This window comes from Elephas maximus, chromosome 18, assembly GCF_024166365.1.
Source record: "Elephas maximus indicus isolate mEleMax1 chromosome 18, mEleMax1 primary haplotype, whole genome shotgun sequence".
NCBI lineage: Eukaryota > Metazoa > Chordata > Mammalia > Proboscidea > Elephantidae > Elephas > Elephas maximus.
This window is the reverse complement of record NC_064836.1, coordinates 79,586,558-79,613,694: the sequence shown is the minus strand read 5'-3', so window position 1 is coordinate 79,613,694 and position 27,137 is coordinate 79,586,558. Positions and strand designations below refer to the sequence as shown.

Sequence of the window (27,137 nt, the reverse complement as noted above, 5' to 3'; positions counted from 1 at the left end):
CCGCTTCCACCCTACCCTATCTCCAATTTCGCCCTGGCAAATTCCTCTTTTGATTATTGCATTCCAATAGCCAAAAAAGGAAGTGCTATTTGCAGAGTAAATACAGATTTTTTTTTTTTATGGTAATAAATGCTTTAGCATTCCTTATCACCAAAGAGTGTTAAAGGCTCCATTATAAACGGAAAGATCTGGAATTTTAAATTTGCCTGGCCCATAGAGGAATGGGGATAGAAAAAAGGGTTAGGATGGGGATGAGGGGAAGTGGAATTCCTTTTAGGACACAGCTGTCAGGTCCATCTCAGATCTGTCAAAGTTGTTCATATCCATGCCCTCTATATCTCAAATACTCACATGATCTACATAAGCGTGGGTTTTTAAACACTGATGATAACTGAGGTACTTAATGGGATAGCTTATTAGTATGTGTGTGTAAACTATTTTGTTAAGATTATAAAATTCCCTGAGCTCCCGACAGTCTACAGATCAACCTCCACACTGCTGTCTACCTGTCTACACTGTCAGGAACTAACATAATTTATAATGGCTGTACCACTTGGTCTACACACATCCTTTCTTTAATTTCATATACATCTATCCATGTCGTACTTAATATTGGTCATAAATTTTACTCCTGTCTCTATGATTTGTTGAAAAAACTGCCTAAATGTATTGCCCTGTACTTAAAGTAGAAATAGAAACAGGGCCCAAACTCACCTGCCATTCCAAAGTTAAGCTGAGGCATTTCTTCGGTCTTGGCTTTCTTGGGGCTTGGCAAGTCCCTTGAAGAGTCGGATGGGAAGGCCCAGAGTTTCTTTCGTGGATTAACTGTGGGCGCTGAGGACTTCACAGGCTTGTTTGTGGTAGGACACCATTTGTAGCCAGGGTTTGCTTTCATAAATGCATCTTTATACTACAGATAAAAGCAAAGATAACAGATGTCTATTAATCTACAGATGGAGAAAGTTCTAATTAGCCTCCTTCCTCTCACCTGCCCTATTTATATCATGAGTGAGAAAAACGTCAGTAACTTCTGTAGCTTTCTCAGCTCAGGGCTTGGGAGTCAGGATCAGGAGTTATCTACTATCTACTAGAGGGTCCATCTGTGGTATGAGGGGACACAGGTGGCATACTTTGTTTCTTTTAACCTGCAATTTTTTTAGTGTCCAAAAAACTGCTTGACTATGGTGGGAAGAGGGAATTGTTTCACAATGGAAAGAACACGGGTTCTGGAGACAGAAAAACCAGTCACACTTAGGGCTTCAGTGACCAAGGACACAGGACGTAACCTCTTTGCGTCTCAGGCTCAGTTCCCATAAACTGGGAATACCACCAGGTTATTAGGAACACTGCTGCCTGGTACAGCGCTCTTTCAAAGTAGGCATCAATAAACATCACTTTTCTTTCCTTACTTTGTGCAGGGCAAAGGTGAGTTTATATCAGCCAATAACCAAGTTTTGCTCACTGCTTGACGTAATGTGGTACGTATGGTAAAAAAAACAAAAAAACTAAGTACTCTGTGCTTTGATATACTGGTAAGGTAAGTGCAAGCAAACTTAACAGAAAAATGCTCAGTCTTGGAATAAAGGAACAAGACTAAACATGGGAGATGAACGAGGCAAGCCTAACTGGTACACACTCTTCACTTACTTACAAAAAAAACAGGTCCACGTGGAGGAACACGGGATGCAGAGTCTGACGGCCTGGGTCCCACCTCTTCTATTAGCCAGCGGTGGACATAAAGCCAGTCATTTAACCTTTCTCAGACTCAACCCTTCCATCTATAAAGTGTAATAGTACCTGTTAATGCTGTGAGTTTTGTAAGGAGCGGACGTGACTGCACATGTGAACGTGCTCTAAGAGCTGAGATGTGTGATGTTGCAATTAACCTTTTTAAGTCTAATTTTAAGTCTTTACTGTCATGCTTCAACCCTCAGTGATAACAGCTTTTTCTCTTTCTGTGGCTTCACTTTTTATCCTTTCTTCCCGACTCTGGTACCTTTCTCCTTTGTGGCAATAGCACTAAATGAAATGCATTTATTATTATTTACTATATATTGCCAACAGTTATCTGTTAAATATTTATTTTGCATGTATTCAACTATTAATACGTTATTATTGCTAAATACTCTATTAAATTAATACTTTTAAGTCCCGTAGGCTTGCTTTTTAAAAAAGTTACTCCATGTGTGAAAATAATTGAATTATAAGCTCCAAATTGCTTTTTATTTACCCCAGCAGGAAAAAAAGGTTCTTTTATCCTTGGTGTAAGGGAAGTGTAGGTAATTCAAATAACAAACTCTTTCAACCATTTTACTTTAAATCATACAGATGAAAACTGCAGTGGAAATATAATGCAATGTTAAAAGTCAATTGTCTAGAATTATCCCCAAGTTATTTTAACTCAGATTTTCTGAATTCAAAATCGTTTTGTTTTTTGACATATAAGGTGTAAATCTACCTGTTGAATACATGTGTGCATGTAGAAGGAAGGTAAGCATAAAATACTATGATATAGTCTCACTTTTCTTACAAAACTAATGAATTATAAAATGGGTCACAAGGCCAGAACAAAACCAGAATTTACCACCACAATAGCAGAAAGCATTTGGAGGTATCAAACGTGACAGAAGAGATACCAACCACATTCATGTGCACGGGGGATTTACATATAAGCTGAAACAGACAGTAGCCTCGCCTGCTGTCTGGAGGTGGAAAGTGACAAATGGCAGGGGAGGGGAAATGGAGTGGCAGACACAGGCATCACTATTGTGTCCCAGTAAAAGGCACACGGCTGGGTTTGTCAGATGAAGTCATTTGGACAAAGGTCGCCACTCTATAACGTGACAAAAGACCTTCAAACAAACTGATTAACATATTTGTCATGACGAAATTCTCTCTTACTCATTTTTGAGGTAGTTTAAATTTTCTACGAAGAAAGTCACAGTTGTAAAAGATGCTGGACTGGATGGGTGTCACCAGCCCTTGGACTTCGGTTTGTCAGGTGAGCCCCCTGTCCCTCATGTGGACCCACTGAATAAGCTCTTTCACAGCCAGATGTCACTCCTTTTGCTAAGAATCATTTAAAATTTTGCTTTGCTAAAAATCAGTAAACGTAGTGTAAGTGATAATACTGTCATCCTTATGAATGAATGATTGCCAACATCAACTATTTTTAAAAAAGACAACATGAAGCAGTGACAATCACCACATCATAATCGCTTTTCTTTCTCTTGCCAACCCTGCCTCTTCTCTCTCTCAAATACTTTGTGAGCACCTCCTGTATGACAGACACTGGTGAGCCAGTGGAGACAGAAAAAGCGTGAATTAGACAAGTGTCCCTACCTTTACGCTGCTTAAAAGTCACAGTCAGTCACACAAACATATTATTCTTTTTCCATGTGTAGTCTATAAGCCTTGTCCTGGCTGAGGCACAATCAACTGTTTTGCAAAGGGTCCCCAAGAGGGGACGCTACCTATGGGATGAAGAAAGGACAAGAGGAAGGCCTGGATCTATCTGGAAAATGCTGGTTGAGAATTCACTGTGAGAGTCAATACTCTGTACCAAACTATTAATCCTGAAGACTCTGGAATTCCATATAGATGTTCAATACCAAGACATTTGTTAGTTCATTAAAGTATACATTGAGTGCCTTCTCTGTGCGGAAGGGCTAAGAATGTGGGAGACAGAGAAAATAATAATGTACAATCCTTGTCCTTACGGAGTTTAAAACGTTAGATGGAGATGTCAGTAATACTTAAAAACACACACAGTCCACACATGGCAGTGTATGAGCACCAAGCCAGCAGCAGAGGCAGGAAGCGCCTCGGGGTGTGAGGACGTCTATCTGCCTTGGGACTTGGTATCAATCCCATCAACCACCTGCTCTGATTCAGCTACAGAAGACAGTAGAAAGGCTTCAGTCATCTGTTGTGATGAAGTTATTAGGGACGGGATTACTGAGAAGGCTGGGTAGGGGACAAACTGGGGAAGGCATTTTACAGTCTGAAGCATATGGATAAGTGAAGCTATTAGCATCCAGGTCACCCAGCTGGGCAAAATCTATCACCACGGAACTGGAAAGGCCCAGGAGATAGGCCCCACCCACCCAGACCCCTAGGGCGGGGCTGTTCAACCACAGCGTGGATCACCATCCTGGGGAAAGGGGGCTCACTGATCCTCCAGAAACAACAATCACCATCTGCACGTCCTATGCTTTCAACGAAAAGTCTCTCATAGGTAACTAAGCCCCTGCTCAAATACTCCTTTTCAAAAATCTCCCGTTAAAATAAAAATTCAGTTTCTCATGGCTTCCAATTTTCTTTCTTCAAATCTCTAACTGAGGGGATAACGTAACTGAAGTCTACTTTATAGACGCAACTCCTGACTTAAACAAGGTGCTCAGCAAATGCTGGTTCCCTTCTCTGGACTCTACCACCATCATATTTTATTATCAATAATAAAAAATCCCTTATTCAATAATGACATAAAATTAATACCCTTGTCACAGTATTTTGCCTACTTATGTCTGACAATAACATTATGTCACAAGACAATGCTCTATTATGTTAATCTTTATAAAAATAGTTCTCAAGATTAAAGACTTTTCCAGATCTACAGAAACAGAAATTTTATCTAAGAATTACTGAAGAACCTTTCCTGAAGCCCACTCTTCAAAGGTTAGACTGGACTATAAAACATAAAACGATACTCGTGAAGAGTGTGCTGCTTTAGTTCAAGTAGGTATGGGAGACTAAAGGAGCAGCTCCTGTCTGGAGGCGACGTGAGAAGGCAGAGGGCGACAGGAGCTGGTTGCATGGACTCAGGAAACCCCAGGGGGAAAGGGAGAGTGTGCTGTCATATTACAGGGATTGCAACTGGGGTCACGTAACAGTATGTACAAATTTTTTATGAGAAATTAACTTAAGCTGTAAACTTTCACCTAAAGCACACACACACAAAAAAATTACTGAAGAACAGTATCAATGTTAACGAAAGATATACACTTACCAACTACTCTACAATTCTTTGTTATTATTTGGGGGATAGGCTTATCTGAAAGTCTAGCAATATTTCTAGCTATGATTAGAGTCTTGATCTTTAACACAGAGCGAAAGAAAATGACAACCTTGGTGAGGTCTAGTAATAAAGGAACCAGGGAACAATGCGGGAGCCCTTGTGGTGCAGTGGTTAAGACCTTGGCTCGGCTGGTAACCAAAAGGTAGGCAGTTCAAATCCGCTCCTTGGAAATCCTATGGGGCCGTTCTAATCTGTCCTATAGTGTCTTTACGAGTCACAATTAACTCAATGGCAATGGGATTTTGGGGGGGGGGCGGGGGACGTGATTTATAGAAATAAAGACAGTGACTCTGGTTAAAATATGTAAAATATCACCATGAAATAAAATTGTGCAAGAGGATTCCATTATTTCCAAAGACAATTTTGCATTTTAGTAGCCCTTCACTGTAGGAAGAGTTCCTATTAAAAACCGTAAATAATTAAGTGAGAAATACCAAATAGAAACTAATTTTCTAAGTCTCCTTATCAGGAATAATGATAAAACTAACATTTGAAATGCGTTTTATACTGTGCCTAACGCCTGCATGTACGTTTCCTCGTTTGCATCTGACTTCCACTCTATGCAGGCATCTCCACTGCCATCTTACAGATGTGGAAACTCGAGAAGGTCTGAGAAGGGAGAAGGCCGAGTGTGGCAATAGAGCCCCCACTACTACTGACTGTGTCATTTTTCTGGGCCTCAATGTCCTCATCTTTACTGCTATCTACCTCGTGGGATTATTCTGAGGATTAAATGAGTTAAATGTTTATAAAAGCACCCTGGACACCATAAAGCAATACTCCAAAATTGATTACTATCATTTTAAACCTAAACACCTGAATATGTTTTTTTAATACAGTGAAGTTCTGTTATTTAGAACACAGAAATGAAAAAGGTGTCAAACACAAAAGATTTTGGAGTCCATATCTATGGCGTTACTACCCACGCCCCCAAGAGGTGGTGGTATTCCTAATTGTGCCACACTCAGAAAACCCCATATAGATAGACTACAACCCTTGATTGCAGGTAGTAAAGAGAGGTGTGTAGAATATAACCCTTGATTTGAGGTGGTGAACAGCAGCATGTAGAATACGTCATTTGATTAGAGGTGGTGAACGGTAGCATGTAGAATGACACTTGATTACAGGTGATGAACGGCAGCATATAGAAAACATCATTTGATTAGACGTAGTGAACAGCAGCATGTAGAATACGACACTTGATTAGAGATGGTGAACAGCAGCATGTAGAATACGACACTTGATTAGAGGTGGTGAACAGTAGCATGTAGAATATGACACTTGATTACAGGTGATGAATGGCAGCATATAGAAAACATCATTTGATTAGAGGTAGTGAACAGCAGCATGTAGAATACGACACTTGATTAGAGATGGTGAACAGTAGCATGTAGAACACAACATTTGATTAGAGGTAGTGAACAGCAGCATGTAAAATACGTCCTTTGATTAGAGGTAGTGACGGCAGCATGTAGAATACGTCCTTTGATTAGAGGTAGTGAATGGTAGCATGTAGAATACAACATTTGATTAGGGGTTGTGAACAGTAGCATGCAGAATACGTCATTTGATTAGAGGCAGTGAACGGTAGTATTTGGAATACAACATTTGATTAGAGGTAACGAGCCGTAGCATGTAGAAAATGTCCTTTGATTAGAGGTAGTGAACAGTTGCATGTAGAATATGTTCTTTGATTAGAGATAGTAAATGGTAGCATATAGAATATATCATTTGATTAGAGGTAAGGAACGGCAGCATGTAGAAAATGTCCTTCGATTAGAGGTAGTGAATGGTGGCATATAGAATACATCATTTGGTTAGAAGTAGTGAACGGTAGCATGTAGTAATATGACACTTGATTAGAGGTAGTGAATGGTAGCTTATAGAATACATCTTTTGATTACAGGCAGTGAATGGTAGTATTTGGAATACAACATTTGATTACAGACAGTGAATGGTAGCACGTAGAAAACATCCTTTGATTAGAGGTAATGAACGGTAGCATGTAGAACATGACATTTGATTAGAGGTAGTGAACAGTGGTATGTAAAATCTGACATTTGGTTAGAGGTGTGTACAGTGGCCAACAGAGGACAGAAATGCCAACTGACCACTGGTGGTGGACTCAAAAGACAGATCCATGAAAAAGCAAAGAGAAGAAGTAAAAAAAAGAACAAAATAGTTGAGAATCATATTATATGCAGACAAAAATTAAAATATCTCGATTGTTCAAAAAGATTTCACCAAAGTACAGGTTATATACTAATTCTTATTTGGCAATAATGGATTAGAGTTTTCAAAGAAATTAGAAAGATGTTCAGAATATTTTAAGAAAGTATGTAATAAATATACATATACTTTTTAATTTCCAGGATAAATAGATAAAATTAAAGGTGCTTAAAGGAACAGTAAAGTTCCATCTATCGGGAAACTGCTGAAATGCAACACCAATGTTTCAAAGATGCTGGATAAATCAGGTGCCACTCTAGTCTAACGGCACGCCAGCTGTGACGCATGCCTGCGAGCACACAAATTCCACCTGCGTGGTGTGGAACAGTTCACAAAGTTCTCCAGAATTATAGTACACAGAAAACAAGAGTATATTTTCTTAAGAGAAAAATTAATTTCCAATGAGACCAAAACAAAGGAATAAATGGGCTTTATAAAAATTATCCCAGGTGCAAATCAAAAATCAAAAATAGATTAATTTTATCTTAAAGAAATATGAAGGAAAAACTAATCACTAAAAACTTCATGGAGTTCTGTGGTGAGAAAAATCCTTCTTAGAGTATTGACAATAACAGATACTAGCATTCACAAAGGCTTTATGGTTTACAAAAATACATTCAAATTCCATCTTACTGCATTAAATTCCACAGCTGTTTTGTGGGTAGACAACTAAACCTTCAAGCTCTTGTCTCTCGTGGTTTTTGCCTTATTAACTTTTACATTATCATTTCCTGGTACTCCTCTGTATATACCCTAGGCTCCAGGTAAAACAAACTTTCTGGTTCCTGAAATTGTTCTCACTTTTCCATATCTGCTCATAACCTTGAGTTTCTCTCTGGACACTTACCAAAAAAAAAAAAAAAAAAATTTTTTTTTTTTTAAAGCTCAGGCCAAATTCTACCTACTTCATAAAGTCTTTCCTGAGATACTGTCACCTACCCTCCTCCACAAGGAGTCCTGATGATGCAGTGGTTAAGTGCTCGGCTACTAACTGAAAGGTTGGAGCTTAGAACCCACCAGCAGCTCTGTGGGAGAAAGACCAGGCATTCTGCTCCCATAAAGATTACAGCCTAGAAAACCATATGAGGCAGTTCTACTTTGTCATGTAGGGTCGAAATGAGTCAGAGTCGACTCAAAGACACACAACAGCAACATCCCAACTCCAGCACAAACAGGCTCTTCCTGTTAAGACTTATGACATTTTATTGCTGAGGTTCTTGCCACACTTAATCTACTTATCTTCCAGTCATCTGAAGTGGGTAGCATTGTTGTTACGGTCAGTCGTCTGTTCTCACTCACAGCCACTTCATGTATAACAGAACAAAATGTTGCCCTGTCCTGTGCCATCTTCATGATCGTTAGTATGTTTGGGCCCAGCGCTGCAGCTCCTGTGTCAGTCTATCTCATTGAGGGTTTCCCTTGTTTGCACTGACCCTTTACCAGGGTAACATTAACAGAACCAAACCAGTTGATGTGAAGTTGATTCTAACTCATGGCAACCCCATGTGTGTCAGAGTAGAATTGCACTCCACTGGGCTTTCAATGGCTGTGACCTTTCAGAAGTAGATCACCAGGCATGTCTGGGTGGACTGTTTAACCGTTTGCATAACCCAGCGGTAGTGGTGTTGTTGTTGTTAGGTGCGCTTGAGTTGCTTCTGAATCGTGATATGTTAAGAGAATGCTAGAGTCAAAGAGGGGAGTGTATACCACTTCTGTGGCTCACTGAATCTATGGCTGGCCAAGATAATAACCCCTCAGAGCCTCAGATTCTTGCTCTGGGAATGGGAATAATCATAACTGACTTTACGTGTTTGTGCCTATATAAAACGTAGAGCACAGAATGAACCAATCAATCAATAAATGAATGCTTTCTGCCTAATGCCTCTCACCCTCAGGAAAAAAAAAAAAAACCCTGTGGTATAACCAACATTCAAAATTGTCTTAACTTTCCAGACCCTCCCCGCCTCTCTGCAATGACTCCGATCTACCCGAAGGCCAAGATGCCTGATTCTCTAAATTAATTGCCCATTAATTACGGTCATTAGTTTAAGTTACAAGTGGAAAGCACCAGCTATAACCTAGGCAGAAATGTGGAAACTCACATTCCTATACGTACAAGAGTACATACATACAGGTATTAAACATAAAAGTAAACCTGCTTCTATGCCTCCTAACAGGCGGCTCCACATTTAGATATTAGAACCTGTGAACACCCACAAAACCGTACATCCATGTATACTGCTAAATTTAAGAAAGCAAGCCATCCTTAGGATAGCATTTTTTAAATTACAGCCAATTATTCCTCTAAACCCTCCAAAAAACAAACCATTGCCGTCAAATTGATTTCGACTCATAGTGACCCTATAGGACAGGGCAGAACTGCTCCTTAGGGTTTCCATGGAATAACTGGTGGATTCAAACTGCCAAGCTTTTGGTTAGCAGCCAAACTCTTAACCACTACACCACCAGGGTTTAATAAGACTCAGATTTCAAAATTTCACCAGAGAACATGAAACTCTAACTCAAGCATTTTTCCCAACAATGCAGATTAGTACTGGGTAATAATTCAAGAAGCTGAAAATGAATCTCAGGATGGGTGCTTCTTCTCACCAGATGACTAATACAAGATAATCAAGAGCAAAGGAAGGGTCAGAGGAAATTTTCATGAGCTAAAAGGCAAAAAAAAAAAAAAAGAATCTCTCTCTAAAGTTGTATTATTACTTATAATTTTCACAATAACTCTTGTTTTTAAATATGCTTCATTACTTATCCTTACGTAAAAACAAAAGGAGAAAGAAAAAAAAAATAAGCATTTCTCACTCCAATAGTGGCAGGACAGCTAGCGGCGAAGGTCATGCCGCGTTCACATTCACACACACACGCCGTGCTGAGAGAGTATGTTTGTACCTAATAAAGAACATCTATAGTTCGGAGTTGGAAAATTACAAGGTTACATCTGGCAGTGCCTGGGGGGACAGAGGCCATATTTATCACTGGCCTTGTATCATTGACCCAAACCAAAAACCCAAACCTGCTGCTGTCGAGTCGATTCCAACTCATAGCGACCCCACAGGACAGGGTAGAGCTGCCCACAGGGTTTCCAAGGAGCGCCTGGTGCATTCAAACTGCTGAGCTTTTGGTTAGCAGCCGAACTCTAACTACTACGCCACCAGGGTTTCCATATCATTAGCATCTGCCCCGAAATCTAGCATATTGATGCCAGTTAATACATATTTGTTGATTGAACTGACATCCCAATTAAGGCTGCAAAGTCACCAGCATAATTACCTGCATTTTATTGTCATTTCAGAACCATCCAGTAAATAAAGGAGGAACAATACGCATCCCTATGACTGGAGAGCAACTGCATAGTGATTTTGAGATAGCTGAACGTCCTGTACCGTGCACTAGAATGAGGCAACGTTCCCTCAGAGCAACTACAGCAGAGCCAGTCGCAAGGCGGGGACACCCAGCTAGGGTCTTCACCTGTAACAGCCACCTTAGCAGATTACATTATAGCACCACAAGGGGAAATACTGTTAACATGATTAACTAGTCAGGGGTTTCCTGCATGAAAATATTTCCTCCTCTTAAAAGGGGCCACCTATTGGGTTTGTAAATTAGCAGTATTTAAGAAAAGACAAACAATGTACTTGGGGTAGGCTGCATGTTTATCCAAAAACAGCCATCCGAAAACAAACTCAAGAGTTTAATTACGGGAAGCTAATGCAGTTCCCTATGAGGTTTCAGATAATTGTTTATTTTACTATGTAAACACGAGTAGGAAAGAATACAAGGATATTCAGTGGGAAAGTTTACTGTTAATTACTGTTATGCTAGTGGAAATCTACTGAAACATTTAAAATCACGTAGGTTACTGGAGTTGATCTTAATTTTCTGGATGCCCGACACAGTTAAAATCCTGTCTTTAACAGCAGTCAATTTCTGCAACCTTATGTCATCATTAATTACATAGCAACTCTGCTAATCGTTTATCCTAGGTTCAAATTTCTCCGAACATTACACAAGAATTTTTTATGTTCCATGTTAGCTTGTTAGGAACAACTCAATAAAACCACAGCAATTGAAAGTATTATTTTCCCACATACTAAGATGTCTAATAAAACGTGTCACTTGAAACTCAATTTTCTGTGCCCTGCTGGTTCAGTTCTTCACAGAACTTATCCAAAATGTCTAGGTGACAGGGGGTTCCATGAATGGAGAGATTTTTCACAAGTTGCCACACTGAAGAAATAATGTTAGGATTACTCCTTTCAAGTTTAACCACAATGATGTTCCTTTGCTTTTCCCTTCCTCAGGGTTAAATCTACTACAGCATACATTTAAATGCACAATGATCTCACATTAATTCCAGATTAATTTAGGAATAAAACCACTTTACAATTTTTGAAGAAATTTCAGAATTGGTCAATGTCCCATCTCTGAATATCCTTCCTGCATGGTATGCTTCCGGCCAACTACTTCCTACACAGCATTCATACGTGTGCGTACCCCACAGTAATCCTGTTCTACGGCCCTTCAATCAGCTACTGGATTTAAATATCCGTGCTGCACTGCCTACAGAACAGAAACCAGTCAATGTATGTATCTTGATAATTGTGTTTCTTACACATTCAAAAAATGTTAAAGCTGGAAGGGATATGAATGCTCACTCAACTTCCTCATCCTACTAACTAAAAGAAAGAAAAGGAAAAAAAAGCTGAGTCACAGAAGGGTTGACTTACGCATGGTCACAAAGCTACTTGGCATCAGGACGAAATCAAGACTCTTTCCTGTGACATAACTCGAGTAACCTATGTCAACTTTACCATGCCATGCCCTGACAGCCTGGAGAAACACAAAGAGATTCACCAACAACATCCTGAGGGCAACAGCAAAGTGGTGGAGATGCTAACTACCATTAATAACAAAGTAAGCCCTTCTATCAGTCAGAAGGCACTATCCACTGAGAAAACGTCTTGGTAATACCGCATGTGCTGGGTGGACTTCGGACAAAGAAGGGTCTTTGTTTTCAACTAACACCAGATTTGGGATTCACTTACATGCTGTTAGGAGCTCTGGTGGTGCAGTGGTTAAAGTACTCGGCGGTGTGAACCTACCAGCTACTCCTTGGGACAAAGACGTGTCAGTCTGCTTCCGTAAAGTTTACAGCCTTGGAAACCCTATGGGGCAGTTCTACTCTGTCCTTTAGGGTCACTTTGAGTCAGAACTGACTCAGTGGCAGTGGGTTACAAGGTTGGTTGCTCACCGCCACCGTAACACCTAGTCACTGGAACCTACCTCCTTGGCCATGTCTGTGTACTTCTGCTTTTCCTTTGGCTCAAGAACAGCCCACCAATCAGCTAGTATTTTGGTAGCACCTCGGTTATCAAGCCTGGGGTGTTCCTGACGTACAAGGGAGCGATGGCGTTTGCAGAACAGGAGAAATGCGTTCATTGGCCTCCGAGCTCGCCGTTCTGGTGATTCATCATCTTCAGCCTCACCAACATCCTGCTCTAGGACATCAGCCCCGAGGTGAACCTATTAACAACCAAAGCAAGAGCCAGGTGTTTAACACACCTTGGGTAATTCTGCTTTAACAACTAGTCTTGGTTTACAAATTGTTTAGCTCCATTTAAAAACTTATAAAGCAAAAATTAAAAATAAAAAATTTATTTTCAACCACTTACAGTGGCTGGTAAATAACTTATGATGTATCCTTCTGCTTAGTTTCTATAGCAACATGTGTATGTCTATTACGGCGTATATTACATTGTCTTATAATTGCTGACATTTTTCAGCTCTCATTCAACAGCGAGCTCTTTGAGGACAAAAGTTCTTTTATTCACTATTGCCACCACAGTGTCTAGCTCAATGTCTGACACAGTATTAGTGCTTAACTGTCGACTGAATGAATAAAACCAGTCATCCTGGGTTTATTAATACAGATTCTCAATATTAATAACAATATCGATATCAAATACCCAAATATTAGTTCTGTCTTTCTCCTATTCAGAAGTACTTTTCTACAATAATACAAAATGTTTAACATAAAAGTAGTTAATGGAAAGCTAATATAAACTCCTCTATTTTTGCGCACATTAAAAGTGGAGCCCCTACTGTAAAAATCAAAATACACAGTTAACATGATCACTTGAAAGAAGAATTACATTCTGAACTTACAAGCTTGTAAATATTAAACTTTGCTGTCTAGGGAAGTACTACAATGACGGAATGAACTCACCAGGCTTTAACCTTCACCAACAATTTTGAATCCTCCCTTTTCCTAAACACTTCATTCAATCAGTCGTCAAGGTCTGCTGACATCTGCAAAGCTGTGCCTCTGTCCACCCCACCTATTAATTCTAATCGCCACTGCCGAAATTCCACTCTGGCCTGTGGCCTAGCTGTCCTGCTTCAATCTCCTCTACAACACTCCCTGCACATGGCTGCCAGAATGCATTTCTGAAAGCACATTTCTGATCACAGACTCTCAGAACGTTTTAGGATTGTTAAATACCTTCTAAAGCTAAAATGTGATTCTATGATGCTTCTTGGGAACAATGCAAAGCATGAGTAGAAGCCCAGAGCACTTAGTAAAATCATTTCTTTAATTTCTAGTTTCAGAGTTAAAATCAAGAAGGCTGTTAGTCTGCATTATACAGTAGGGCAGTGGTTCTCACACTAGAGCGAGTGTCAGAATCCCTGAAGGGCTTGTTAAAACACAGATTGCTGGGCCCCCATCCCCAGAGCTTCTGATCCTATAAGGCCGAGTGGGCCTTGAGAGTCTGCATTTCTAACAAGTTGGTGATTTTCTAGGAAGGTGACGCTGATGCTGCTAGTCTGAGGACCATACTTCGAAAATCACTTCTAGAAGGCAACCACGTTCTTTATATGGTGTTTACTGGGGCAGCTGGTAAAAAAAGATACTCTGTGACAAATCACTAGCTTAAACCAATGTGGCATTTTTTAAAGTCTTTTAAATTTAAATAAGTATTACAAATACATTTAATTAACCATTAATTATCTTAAAACACAAGCAATACAGAAAAATCTTCAAGGCATGGCTATCTGATTTGGAAATACATTAGGGATCACTACTAGAAAGGAAGACTACGTATTTATTTTCCTCATTATGAGTATAATCGTTAACAACGATGTGAAATTTCAAGAGGTAGTTACTGAGCATTCTGAAACTGACTCGGAAGCTAAGAAGGGAGTATTGAAAATAAAAAATTTATTATGTAGGTTGAAGAAGTAATTATATTTTCCCTTCTGAAAAGAAAAATTCTTTTAATCCTGTTACTTAATTGCAAAATTCAAACCAAGAGTTGGGATCAAGAGGTAAGTAAGACCAGGTCCTGGCCCAGGAGTTCACCGTGTTGGGAGGGGGAAAAAGGCATGGAAGCAAGTAAATTAAGAAGCAGTGTGATGGCTGCAACAAGACACCTGTGAGACTATGAACTGGGTGAAGGGAAGCAGCACAGTGACGATCCCACAGAGAAGGTGCTGTCTGAGCTTCATTTTGACAGAGGAATCAGAACATGCCAAGGACTGAAATGGAGAAAATTGGCAATTGTCAGGGATTACGGCTCAGTGGTTTATTTGTACACCTGCAGGCAGTTCAACAGCACAGGTGTGTAAAACATGAGGACAGGAATCTGGGCAATGACACCGTAAAGGGAGGTAAGAACCACCTCATGAAGAATATGCCCTGCCACGTCAAAAATCACGCACTTAATCCTGTAAACCGGTGGTGTAATTGGTTATGAGCCAATTAAAAATGTTGGGGAGATTAACACAGACTGTCAATTTTTTATTTTGCTAAGCAAGGACATTAAATTTTAATAAGGAATCTAACACCTAATATTACAATTATTTCATTAAATTCATTCACCAGAAAGGTAAATAAATAAATACATGAATAAAGAACAAATAAGATAAACTAGACAAAGGTTCAAAGTCTATCCTAGCTGTTTAAGCAAGAAAGGAACGGGGATGAAGCAAGGCAACGGAAATGGAAATGGAGAAATGGGAACAAAGGCGATATCTGTTTATGGGGTACGACCTGAAGTGAGTAGCATTTCCTGGATTTAAAGGTTGGAAGGGAGAGAGTGCTTCTAGCTTGGGAGGCAGATTCTTTCATACAAAACAGAACATTTTTTCTCAAAAAAGAGAAATTAGATCCGGTGAAGAGCAAAAAGATCAGTTCTGGGCAGGCTGACTATGAAGTGGATTTGGGGCATCTTGGAGTCCCTGGGTGGTGCAGACAGTTCATGCACTCAGCTGCTAACTCAAAGGCTGGAGGTTAGAGTCTACTCAGAGGCCTGCTTTTTCAGAAAAATCAGCCACTGAAAACCATATGGAGCATGTTCTACTCTGACACACGTGAGGCTGCCAAGAGTTGAAATCGACTTGACAGCAACTGGTAGGGCACCTACTATGGACCAGACGTTGTTCCAGGTGATGTGGGCAGAACAGTGAGCACAAAGTCCCTGCCCTCATGAAAGAGAGGATGGGCACTGAGAACCCTTGGCTGCTCTGTTGAGAACAGACCATAGAGAGGCAAGGGAGAGGCAGGGAGGCAAGCAGGAAACAATAATCCACGCTAGAAATGGTGGTAGTCTGAATCAAGGTGGCAGTGGTGGAGGTGGCAAAAGAAGTCCTATTTTGAAGGTAGAGTTGACAGGTTTGCTGATGGATGTATGTGAAGCTTGAGTGAAAGAAAGAAGTGAAGTATGACTCTGAAGTTTCAGGTCTGACCAACTGGAATGTTAGAGTTGCCATTTACTATGAAAAGGAAGATGCAAGAAGATGAGAATTGGAGGAGATAATGAAAAGCTTAGTTTTTTTTTTTTTTTAATTGTTGTAAAAATATAGATAACACAACATTTGCCAAATTCAATACTTTTCATGTGTACAATTCAGTGAGAACAATTATATTAATCATGTTGTGTAAACATCACCAAGTTTTCCATCACCAGGAATAAAAACTCACCGGAAAAGCTTAGTTTTGAACACATTAAAATTGAGGTTCCTGTTAGATATCTAAGTGCATATGTTGAGTGTGTAGTCAGATACACAAATCTAGAGTTCAGGAGAAAGGTCCAGAATGGAGATATAAATTAAGATTAGGGGCCTAAAAGTGGAATGCTTCGTTAACTGAAAGAAAACAGGAAGGAAGACTTGGGAAGGCAGGAGTAGAACCAGGAGTGAGTGCTGTCATGGAACTATGAGACAGCCTCAAAAAACCAAGTGATCAACTGGTATAAATGTGTCATAAAAATCAAAATAAGTATTAACTTGGAAATTTCCTTGAATAAGAGGAGTGACATCCAAATCCTTGAGATAGGAAAGGAGGAGGAAAAGCTGGGTAGGCAGTATGGTAAGTCTGTATAGATGAGTACAGAAAGCTGTAGGAGTTCATTTCTGGTGGCCTCTGTCACCTCTGTGAAAGAGGAGAAAAGGTCACCAATGGGAGAGACTGGAGAGGGAATCCAGAGAGGATGTCTGAGACAGGTGGAGAAGGAGCTGACCAAGGAGAAAAGGTCACCAGTGAGACAGAACGGAGAGGGAATCCAGAGAGGATGTCTGAGACAGGTGGAGGAGCTGACCAAGGAGAAAAGGTCACCAGTGAGAGAGACCGAAGAGGGAATCCAGAGAGGATGTCTGAGACAGGTGGAGAAGGAGCTGACCAAGGAGAAAAGGTCACCAGTGAGAGAGACCGAAGAGGGAATCCAGAGAGGATGTCTGAGACAGGTGGAGAAGGAGCTGACCAAGGAGAAAAGGTCACCAGTGAGACAGAACGGAGAGGGAATCCAGAGAGGATGTCTGAGACAGGTGGAGAAGGAGCTGACCAAGGAGAAAAGGTCACCAGTGAGACAGAACGGAGAGGGAATCCAGAGAGGATGTCTGAGACAGGTGGAGAAGGAGCTGACCAAGGAGAAAAGGTCACCAGTGAGACAGAACGGAGAGGGAATCCAGAGAGGATGTCTGAGACAGGTGGAGGAGCTGACCAAGGAGAAAAGGTCACCAGTGAGACAGAACGGAGAGGGAATCCAGAGAGGATGTCTGAGACAGGTGGAGAAGGAGCTGACCAAGGAGAAAAGGTCACCAGTGAGACAGAACGGAGAGGGAATCCAGAGAGGATGTCTGAGACAGGTGGAGAAGGAGCTGACCAAGGAGAAAAGGTCACCAGTGAGACAGAACGGAGAGGGAATCCAGAGAGGATGTCTGAGACAGGTGGAGAAGGAGCTGACCAAGGAGAAAAGGTCACCAGTGAGACAGAACGGAGAGGGAATCCAGAGAGGATGTCTGAGACAGGTGGAGAAGGAGCTGACCAAGGAGAAAAGGTCACCAGTGAGACAGAACGGAGAGGGAATCCAGAGAGGATGTCTGAGACAGGTGGAGGAGCTGACCAAGGAGAAAAGGTCACCAGTGAGACAGAACGGAGAGGGAATCCAGAGAGGATGTCTGAGACAGGTGGAGAAGGAGCTGACCAAGGAGAAAAGGTCACCAATGGGAGAGACTGGAGAGGGAATCCAGAGAGGATGTCTGAGACAGGTGGAGGAGCTGACCAAGGAGAAAAGGTCACCAGTGAGACAGAACGGAGAGGGAATCCAGAGAGGATGTCTGAGACAGGTGGAGAAGGAGCTGACCAAGGAGAAAAGGTCACCAGTGAGACAGAACGGAGAGGGAATCCAGAGAGGATGTCTGAGACAGGTGGAGAAGGAGCTGACCAAGGAGAAAAGGTCACCAATGGGAGAGACTGGAGAGGGAATCCAGAGAGGATGTCTGAGACAGGTGGAGAAGGAGCTGACCAAGGAGAAAAGGTCACCAGTGAGACAGAACGGAGAGGGAATCCAGAGAGGATGTCTGAGACAGGTGGAGAAGGAGCTGACCAAGAAGAAAAGGTCACCAGTGAGACAGAACGGAGAGGGAATCCAGAGAGGATGTCTGAGACAGGTGGAGAAGGAGCTGACCAAGGAGAAAAGGTCACCAGTGAGACAGAACGGAGAGGGAATCCAGAGAGGATGTCTGAGACAGGTGGAGAAGGAGCTGACCAAGGAGAAAAGGTCACCAGTGAGACAGAACGGAGAGGGAATCCAGAGAGGATGTCTGAGACAGGTGGAGAAGGAGCTGACCAAGGAGAAAAGGTCACCAGTGAGACAGAACGGAGAGGGAATCCAGAGAGGATGTCTGAGACAGGTGGAGGTGCTGACCAAGGAGAAAAGGTCACCAGTGAGAGAGACCGAAGAGGGAATCCAGAGAGGATGTCTGAGACAGGTGGAGGAGCTGACCAAGAAGAAAAGGTCACCAGTGAGACAGACGGGAGAGGGAATCCAGGGAGGATGTCTGAGACAGGTGGAGAAGGAGCTGACCAAATCACGGAAGACTGACACAGATAGTGAAAGGCCTGCAGAATATAAAAAACATACATTTGTAAAGTTTATATTCATTTATTCTTTCATTCAGCAAGTTATCTATGTGCCAGGCTCCACTCCAGGTTACAGAAAAAGAGGAGATGACAGAGAGGTAAGAAGGCTCTTGCTCTAGAGCTTATATTCTAGTCTGGAAAGACAGACATAAAGAAGTAAACAGCTAAATACACGGCAGTATTAAGTGCTCTGAAGGCAATCTTTTGACACGGAATGAGCTGGGTGTGGGGACATTTCAGAAATGGTTAGGGCCAGTCCCTTTGGGGGCCCTTGTGCTGAGACCTGAATGAGGAGGGGGAGCCAGCCAGGTGAAGACTTGGAGGAAAGTGTGACTTTCCAATGTCACAGGCTTGGTGGTGTGACTTTCTAAACAGAGTAAGCTGCTCAGGTGTGAAGTCAGTGCAGGGAACTTGAAAGACTGATTGACCATAGAGGCTTGCAGGGTGAGGGGAGCCAGATGCTAGCAAGACCAGAGAGATGAAGACTAAGAGCGGTTCTGAGACTGCCCATGGTGGCAGGGCTAGGCTAGAAGCAAAGGAAGAGCTCAGAGAATCAAGAAGGTGGATGTCAGGCGAGCACACCAAATTTTATGAATACCTCCCTCTCCACAATATTTGAATATTACTCAAAAATCATTAATTGGCAGAAATCCTATTTAAGAAGGCCCTATATTTTAGTCTAAGCTATTAAGGGGGTTAGATAGTTGAAGAATAATCAATAATTAGAATTAAAATGTAAATTAAGTAGTTAAATAGGATTCAAATCATAGACATTAAAAAAGTCTCTCTCCTCCCAAGAGTTTTAAACCGGTTTGTTCTGGCTCGAGCCCCTGCTGAGAGCCTACATTTCTAACAAGTTCCGAGGTAATACTAATGTTGCTGGTTAGGCCCCAATTTGAGAACCACTGCGCTCCTTGGAAACTCTATGGGGCAGTTCTACTCTGTCCTACAGGGTCGCTATGAGTCGGAATCGACTCGACGGCAGTGGGTTTTTTTTAGTAGAGCAGTCGGAATCGACTCCATGGCAGTGGGTTAGTAGGGGCTGCAGGGTTTTGGAGCTACGGCTGCTAGTCCAAAGGTCAGCAGTTTGAATCCACCAGGTGCTCCTTGGAAACCCTATGGGGCAGTTCTATTCTGTCCCATAGGGTCGCTATAAGTCGGAACTGACTCGACAGCAACGGCTTGGTAGAGCAGTTGTTTTCTCAAAATTTTTTACATATAAGAATCACCCGGAGATCTTGTTAAACTGTAGATTCTGATTCAGTATATCTGGGGTGGAAATAAACGTTCTCAGCAGGGGTTTGAACCAGAAGGAACCCATGTGAAGCCTACTCTTACCATACACGTTCACTGCACTGTCTAATATATCCTAAGTACATGAACAAACTTTCACATTCTGTCATAAATGGAAGGATTACCTTTTCAATATCCTCCTCTTCGTCTTCCTCTTCCTCCTCTTCTGAAAAATCAAGAAGTTTCTTTGCTAGCAACGGATGCCACTGCAGACACTTCCGTTTGGGTCGTTTTCCAGCCCCTTCTCCTTCTACTGAATGATCTTTATTTCTATTACTGCCTTTCATTACTGTGACCTGTGGACGGAAAAAAAAAAAAAGGAGAAGCAGAAATCAAAGCAAATTTGATTAAAATTAGTTTACTTAGCTCCCTTACCTTTAATTGGATTATAGTTTTAATGACTAAACTATCTACGAGCTCAGACATTTACCGGAGTCAGTGAGAGTCTTAAGTACATAATCAAGCATTCATTTTAGCAGGCTAAACTGAGAAAAATAAAATTTGCCTTTTATTAAATCTACTTCCTTACACTTTGTAACAACACCAGAACTTAAAACCCAAATAAAGCTTTAGGATAATTACAAGTTACCTTCATGTGTGCATATTTACTCAGGACAGTTTTTCTCAAGTTTTCCACCAGAGAAGTGTGGAAAACGCTTCCCAAGGGTGCAGGTGCTGACAGGAGGGGCTTCCACATGTAAAACAGGAAGTGGCTCCTATTTTACCATAATAACTTACATTAATTTTGTATCCCACGCTATGACAAATACATGCCCGTAACATTACTAAAATTAATAATTTGTAAGAATCGATGTTCTGGGTTTAAAATAAAGCTATACGATGACACACACTTTTTTCAAGTCAGCTGTGTGCGTCCTGCAAGGACTCACTGAAGCAGCACACTGGAGGTTACCTGGACGAGTCAGCCCCTCTGTGACACAACGGATCACAAACACCTTCATGTCTCCCACTCCACATGCGTAACAATCTGGTAAAATAATTTGCTCTCTGGAAATTTTTTTTTTTACCTCTAATGGGTGACTGGCTGAAATAGTCAAGCCATCACCAGGTCATGCATACACATGTGACACAATTTTTAGAAGCCCAAAATTCTAAATAACTTTTAATGACATAAAAAAAAGAGTTCTTCTTGATCACAAAATCAACACCTTTCTGTATTATAAAAGTGAAAATGGCCCAGAAGGTTATAAACTAAAAAGAGGTTTTCATCTTCATCATGCCCAGCCCCACAGCACGAAGGGAACCACAAACTGCAGTTTCTTACATGTTTTCTTGGCAACTTTTTTGATTCATTTCTCATTCATTCATTCATTCAGTTGAAGCACCATTAATACATAAATTACTGTTTATACATACTCCTGTGAAAATTCAAGCACTACAGCTAAATACCATCAATTTCCAGGTACATGAACACCGAAGCAATCACAAACACAAACACGGCTGCTGAAATTGCTGGGTAGTGGCCTCTTGGTCAGCGTATGTGTGCACTGTTCCAAGTGCTGGCACAGTCTACACCCCCATGTAGCTGAGGCTGGGGTCCCTAAACATGTGCTGTCAAGAATCGTCCAGTTCTCAAGTCTTTGAAACAATATGCCTTAGGCAAATTTATCCATCTACCTTAACTGTCTCTGGATTTTGGTTCATGCTTAGGTCTTCCTCACTCCAAAATTAAAAAAACTCACTAATATTTTCTCCTATGATTTAATTTTAAAAATTAAACATTTTGTAAATCTGGAATGCATTCTCATGAAAGGAGTAATGCATGGATCTAGCTTATTCTTCTTTTCCAAATAGCTAACCAACTGTCCCAATATCATTTATTAAATAACCCAGCTTTCTTCCATTGCTTTGAAATTCCACTTTTATCCTACACTAACATATCATATATGTATAAGTCTATACCTGGATTCTGTTCTGCTAATAATTTTCCCTCTTGACCATATCAAAGGTCTCAGGAATTATTTCATTCTGCACCTTCTAAAAAATATACAAGCATATCTGTACACATAGCCCTTAAAATACTTTTTAAGTTGCATATATCATGTTCTTCTCTCTAGGACACTATGTAACATTAAAAATATGAACGTATCACAATTTACTCAATCATCTCACTATTAACGAATGTTTGGATTCCTTCTTGCTCTGCAATTAAAATTTCCATTTTAATAAAATCTTCCTTTCGATAAAAATCATCATTAATGTATTAAAAGCTGTATCTAATCAAAAAAGGAAGAAAGAAGAGAAAAAAAAGGAAGAAAAGCAAAACATGTTCCTGTGGATTTCTTAGCAAGAAACTTCTGCCGAATATCTGAAGCAATTACATGACTTGTGTGGCTGCCTCGGAGCACAAGAAGTTGCTGAAAACTGTAAACAGAATTAGGTATCTGGTGTGCTCTTAATAAAAGTACAGAGATTTCCTTTGAACTGATAGACCATTTGACAATTGCCATTCTATCTACAAACAAAACCTGGCACCAAAAAAAAAATTAACTGTTGCCATGAAGTCGATTCCGACCCATAGCGACCCTACAGGACAGAGCATAACTGCCCCACAGGGTTTGCAAGGAGCGCCTGGCGGATTCGAACGGCTGATCTTTTGGTTAGCAGCTGTAGCTCTTAACCACTATGCCACCAGGGCTTCCAAACGTAGCACATATATCCCAGTTTCCAAAAATACCATTGCTGTACATAGAAGAGGAAATGGATATTTTCATGGCTTATTAATCACTTCAGGATGAGTGACTTGAGTGGTAATTAAACCCATATTGGAGGCCCAATATTTTACAGTAACACATTTTTTTAAGAGTAAAAGAAATCAATAGGAAACTACAAGTCAGGCAGCTGTTATTAACTGGAGGAGGGCAAGGTGATAGCCAGTGCCCAGAGGAAAATACATCGTCTAGGCCCAAACAGTTTGACTATACTATTTAATTATGTGTGAATGTGTTTGTATACATGTATAATTGGGTATACATGTATCATTTCAATGTTCAAACAAAAACAGACTATCAAGAACCAAATTAATGGGTAGTGTATATGGCTTTTGGGTCCCACATAATTATGCTCACACCTGACTGCTATAATTCTTTCCGTGGAGCCAACATGCCACTGCAAATACTGGCAAAATTAATCTCCTCCCCTGAAAGACACTAGAAAGACTTTGCATTGCTAAGGCATTTACCGTGCCTGCTTCCTCTTCTATTACAATTATCCGTGCACACCCTACACCTCCCTCCCTAGGTCCTCTCCCTGATGGCCCAAACCTTCTCCCTCCCCAGGTCCTCTCCCTGATGGCCCAAACCTTCTCCCTCCCCAGGTCCTCTCCCTGATGGCCCAAACCTTCTCCCTCCCCAGGTCCTCTCCTTGATGGCCCAAACCTTCTCCCTCCCTAGGTCCTCTCCCTGATGGCCCAAACCTTCTCCCTCCCTAGGTCCTCTCCCTGATGGCCCAAACCTTCTCCCTCCCTAGGTCCTCTCCCTGATGGCCCAAACCTTCTCCCTCCCTAGGTCCTCTCCCTGATGGCCCAAACCTTCTCCCTCCCTAGGTCCTCTCCCTGATGGCCCAAACCTTCTCCCTCCCTAGGTCCTCTCCCTGATGGCCCAAACCTTCTCCCTCCCCAGGTCCTCTCCCTGATGGCCCAAACCTTCTCCCTCCCTAGGTCCTCTCCCTGATGGCCCAAACCTTCTCCCTCCCTAGGTCCTCTCCCTGATGGTCCAAACCTTCTCCCTCCCCAGGTCCTCTCCTTGATGGCCCAAACCTTCTCCCTCCCCAGGTCCTCTCCCTGATGGCCCAAACCTTCTCCCTCCCCAGGTCCTCTCCTTGATGGCCCAAACCTTCTCCCTCCCCAGGTCCTCTCCCTGATGGCCCAAACCTTCTCCCTCCCCAGGTCCTCTCCTTGATGGCCCAAACCTTCTCCCTCCCCAGGTCCTCTCCCTGATGGCCCAAACCTTCTCCCTCCCCAGGTCCTCTCCTTGATGGCCCAAACCTTCTCCCTCCCCAGGTCCTCTCCCTGATGGCCCAAACCTTCTCCCTCCCCAGGTCCTCTCCCTGATGGCCCAAACCTTCTCCCTCCCTAGGTCCTCTCCCTGATGGCCCAAACCTTCTCCCTCCCCAGGTCCTCTCCCTGATGGCCCAAACCTTCTCCCTCCCTAGGTCCTCTCCTTGATGGCCCAAACCTTCTCCCTCCCTAGGTCCTCTCCTTGATGGCCCAAACCTTCTCCCTCCCCAGGTCCTCTCCTTGATGGCCCAAACCTTCTCCCTCCCCAGGTCCTCTCCCTGATGGCCCAAACCTTCTCCCTCCCCAGGTCCTCTCCCTGATGGCCCAAACCTTCTCCCTCCCTAGGTCCTCTCCCTGATGGCCCAAACCTTCTCCCTCCCTAGGTCCTCTCCTTGATGGCCCAAACCTTCTCCCTCCCTAGGTCCTCTCCCTGATGGCCCAAACCTTCTCCCTCCCTAGGTCCTCTCCTTGGTGGCCCAAACCTTCTCCCTCCCTGGGTCCTCTCCTTGATGGCCCAAACCTTCTCCCTCCCTAGGTCCTCTCCTTGATGGCCCAAACCTTCTCCCTCCCTAGGTCATCTCCTTGATGGCCCAAACCTTCTCCCTCCCTAGGTCATCTCCTTGATGGCCCAAACCTTCTCCCTCCCTAGGTCATCTCCTTGATGGCCCAAACCTTCTCCCTCCCTAGGTCATCTCCTTGATGGCCCAAACCTTCTATTTTTATATGCTCAGAGCATCCTGGCACACCAGAGCATCAAGATCACAACCAGCCACAGGAACCTTCCCACTTAACTGTGGCCATGAGTCATAATTTTTGTACACTAGAGTGGTTCCCAAATCAACCACACCACCTCCCTTATCCCCTTGAATCCACATACTTTTTCCTGAGTGGAGATAAAGGGGGGCTAAAAATTACAGATAACTCTGATACACAGGCCGAGGCGGTATGTGGTACGTAAGAACCACCAGCCACATGGACTGGGGGGGAACTAAGTTTGATAACCCCTAGCACCATGCCTGGAATAAAGAAGGCAAAAAATATTTGTAGCGTGAATGAAACATGAATAAATGAATAAGTGAATTGGATACAGTACACTTGGACAAAAGAATCAAAAAAAGTATAATTAAGCTAATGCTACAAAATACCTCAAAGTATAAACTAAAAGTTTAATAACATATCTATCTGATTACCCTTAATTCTATATGGATACATATTTAAACCGTTGAAAGAAGTCAAAACAGTGGGAGGTAATGATGCCCTGATTATCATTCAGAAATAGTTAGAAAGCGAGAGAGAAGTATGAAGGAAAAGAGGACAAAAAAAAGGAAAAGATGTGAGCAAAGAAAGCAGAATTTTGAGAGAAAACTCACTTATTTACACAAAAAAGAAAAACTGACAAAAGACCAATCTTGTAATTATTTTGGAACTAAAACCCCCACACATCTATAGTTTACTTACTGTTCATTATTAAGAGCAAATTAAGCTAACAATCTACATATAATAAAAAAAGCAGCACATGGACATTATTTCAAAAAGGGTCATTATTCCATTCTGCATTAAGATTCTAGGAAAACTGTTGTTAGCTGCCATCCAGTCGACATGGACTCACAGCAACCCCGTGTACAAGAGAACAAAACACTGTCCAGTCCTGCACCACCCTCACCACCATTGTTGTGACTGGGCCCACCATTGTGGTCACTTTGTCAATCCATCTCGTTGAGGGCCTTCCTGTTTTTCACTGATCTCCTGCTTTACCAAGCATGACGTACTTCTCCAGGGACTGGTCCCTCCTGATAATGTGTCCAAAGTATGTGAGACATAGTCTTGCCATCCTCGCTTCTAAGGAGCATTCTGGTTGTACTTCTTCCAAGACAGATTTGTTCGTGGTATATTCAATATTCTTCACCAACACCATAATTCAAATGCATCAATTCTCCTTCAGTCTTCCTCATTCACTGTCCAGCTTTCGAATGCGTATGAGGCAACTGAAAATACCATGGCTTTGGTCAGGCACACCTTAGTCCTCAAAGTGACATCTGTTTTTTAACACTTTAAAGAGGTCTTCTGCAGCAGATTTACCCAGTGCTAAAAAAAAAAAAAAAAAAATTTTTTTTTTTTTTATATGTCATTTGATTTCTTGACTGCTGCTTCCATGGGTGTTGATTCTGGATCCAAGTAAAATGAAATATTGACAACTTCAATATTTTCAGTTTATCACAATGTTGCCTACTGGTCCAGGTGTAAAGGTTTTTGTTTTCCTTATGTTGAGGTGTAATCCACACTGAAGGCTGTGGTCTTTGATCTTCATCAGTGAAGCCCTCTCTCCTTTTAACAAGCAAAGTTCTCTCATCTGCATATCGCAGGTTGTTAATGAGTCTTCCTCCAATTCTGAGGCCGAGGTCTTCTTCATATAGTTCAGCTTCCCAGATTATTTGCTCAGTATACAAACTGAATAAATACGTTCCCTGACACATGCCTTTTCTGATTTTAAACCGCACTGTAGCCTCTTGTTCTATTTGAACAACTGCATCTTGGTCTAGGTACAGGTTCCGCATGAGCACAATTAAGTGTTCTGGAATTCCCATTCTTTGCAATGCTATCCGTATTTGTTATGAACTACGCAGTTGGACGCCTTTGTGTAGTCAATGAAACATCTTTCTGGTATTCTCTGTTTTCAGCCAAGATCCATCTGACATCAGTAATGATATCCCTCATTCCACCTTCTCTTCTGAATCCACCTTGGCGTTCTGGCAGTTTCCGGTATGTACCGATGTGATTGTTTTTTAATTATCTTCAGCAAAATCTTACTTGTATGTGATATTAACAGTACTGTTTGATAATTTCCTCATTCCGTTAGATCATCTTTCTTTGGAACAGGAACAAATATGGATCTCTTTCAGTTGTTTGGTCAGGTAGCTATCTTCCAAATTTCTTGGCATAGATGAGTGAGTGTTTCCAGTTGTTGAAAACATCTTGGTTGGTATTCTGCCAATTCCTGAAGCCTTGTTTTTTGCCAATGCCTTCAGTGCAGCTTGGACTTCTTCCTTCAGTACCCTCAGTTTTTGATCATATACTACACCTCC

General features: G+C 41.8%; 1 protein-coding gene across 7 annotated transcripts in view; it reads right to left on the bottom strand.

Moving 5' to 3' along the window:
- Positions 1 to 27,137, bottom strand: part of BBX (BBX high mobility group box domain containing) — a 294,477-nt gene that overhangs the window by 88,449 nt on the left and 178,891 nt on the right. For all 7 annotated transcript variants that reach the window (XM_049858245.1, XM_049858248.1, XM_049858249.1 and 4 more), the window contains 3 exons: positions 20,162 to 20,332; positions 12,608 to 12,847; positions 715 to 910 (listed from right to left, as the gene is read on the bottom strand). In XM_049858245.1, the coding sequence (XP_049714202.1) occupies positions 715 to 910; positions 12,608 to 12,847; positions 20,162 to 20,323 (598 nt within the window). In that variant the 5' untranslated portion in view covers positions 20,324 to 20,332. The remainder of the gene's footprint in view (positions 1 to 714; positions 911 to 12,607; positions 12,848 to 20,161; positions 20,333 to 27,137) is intronic.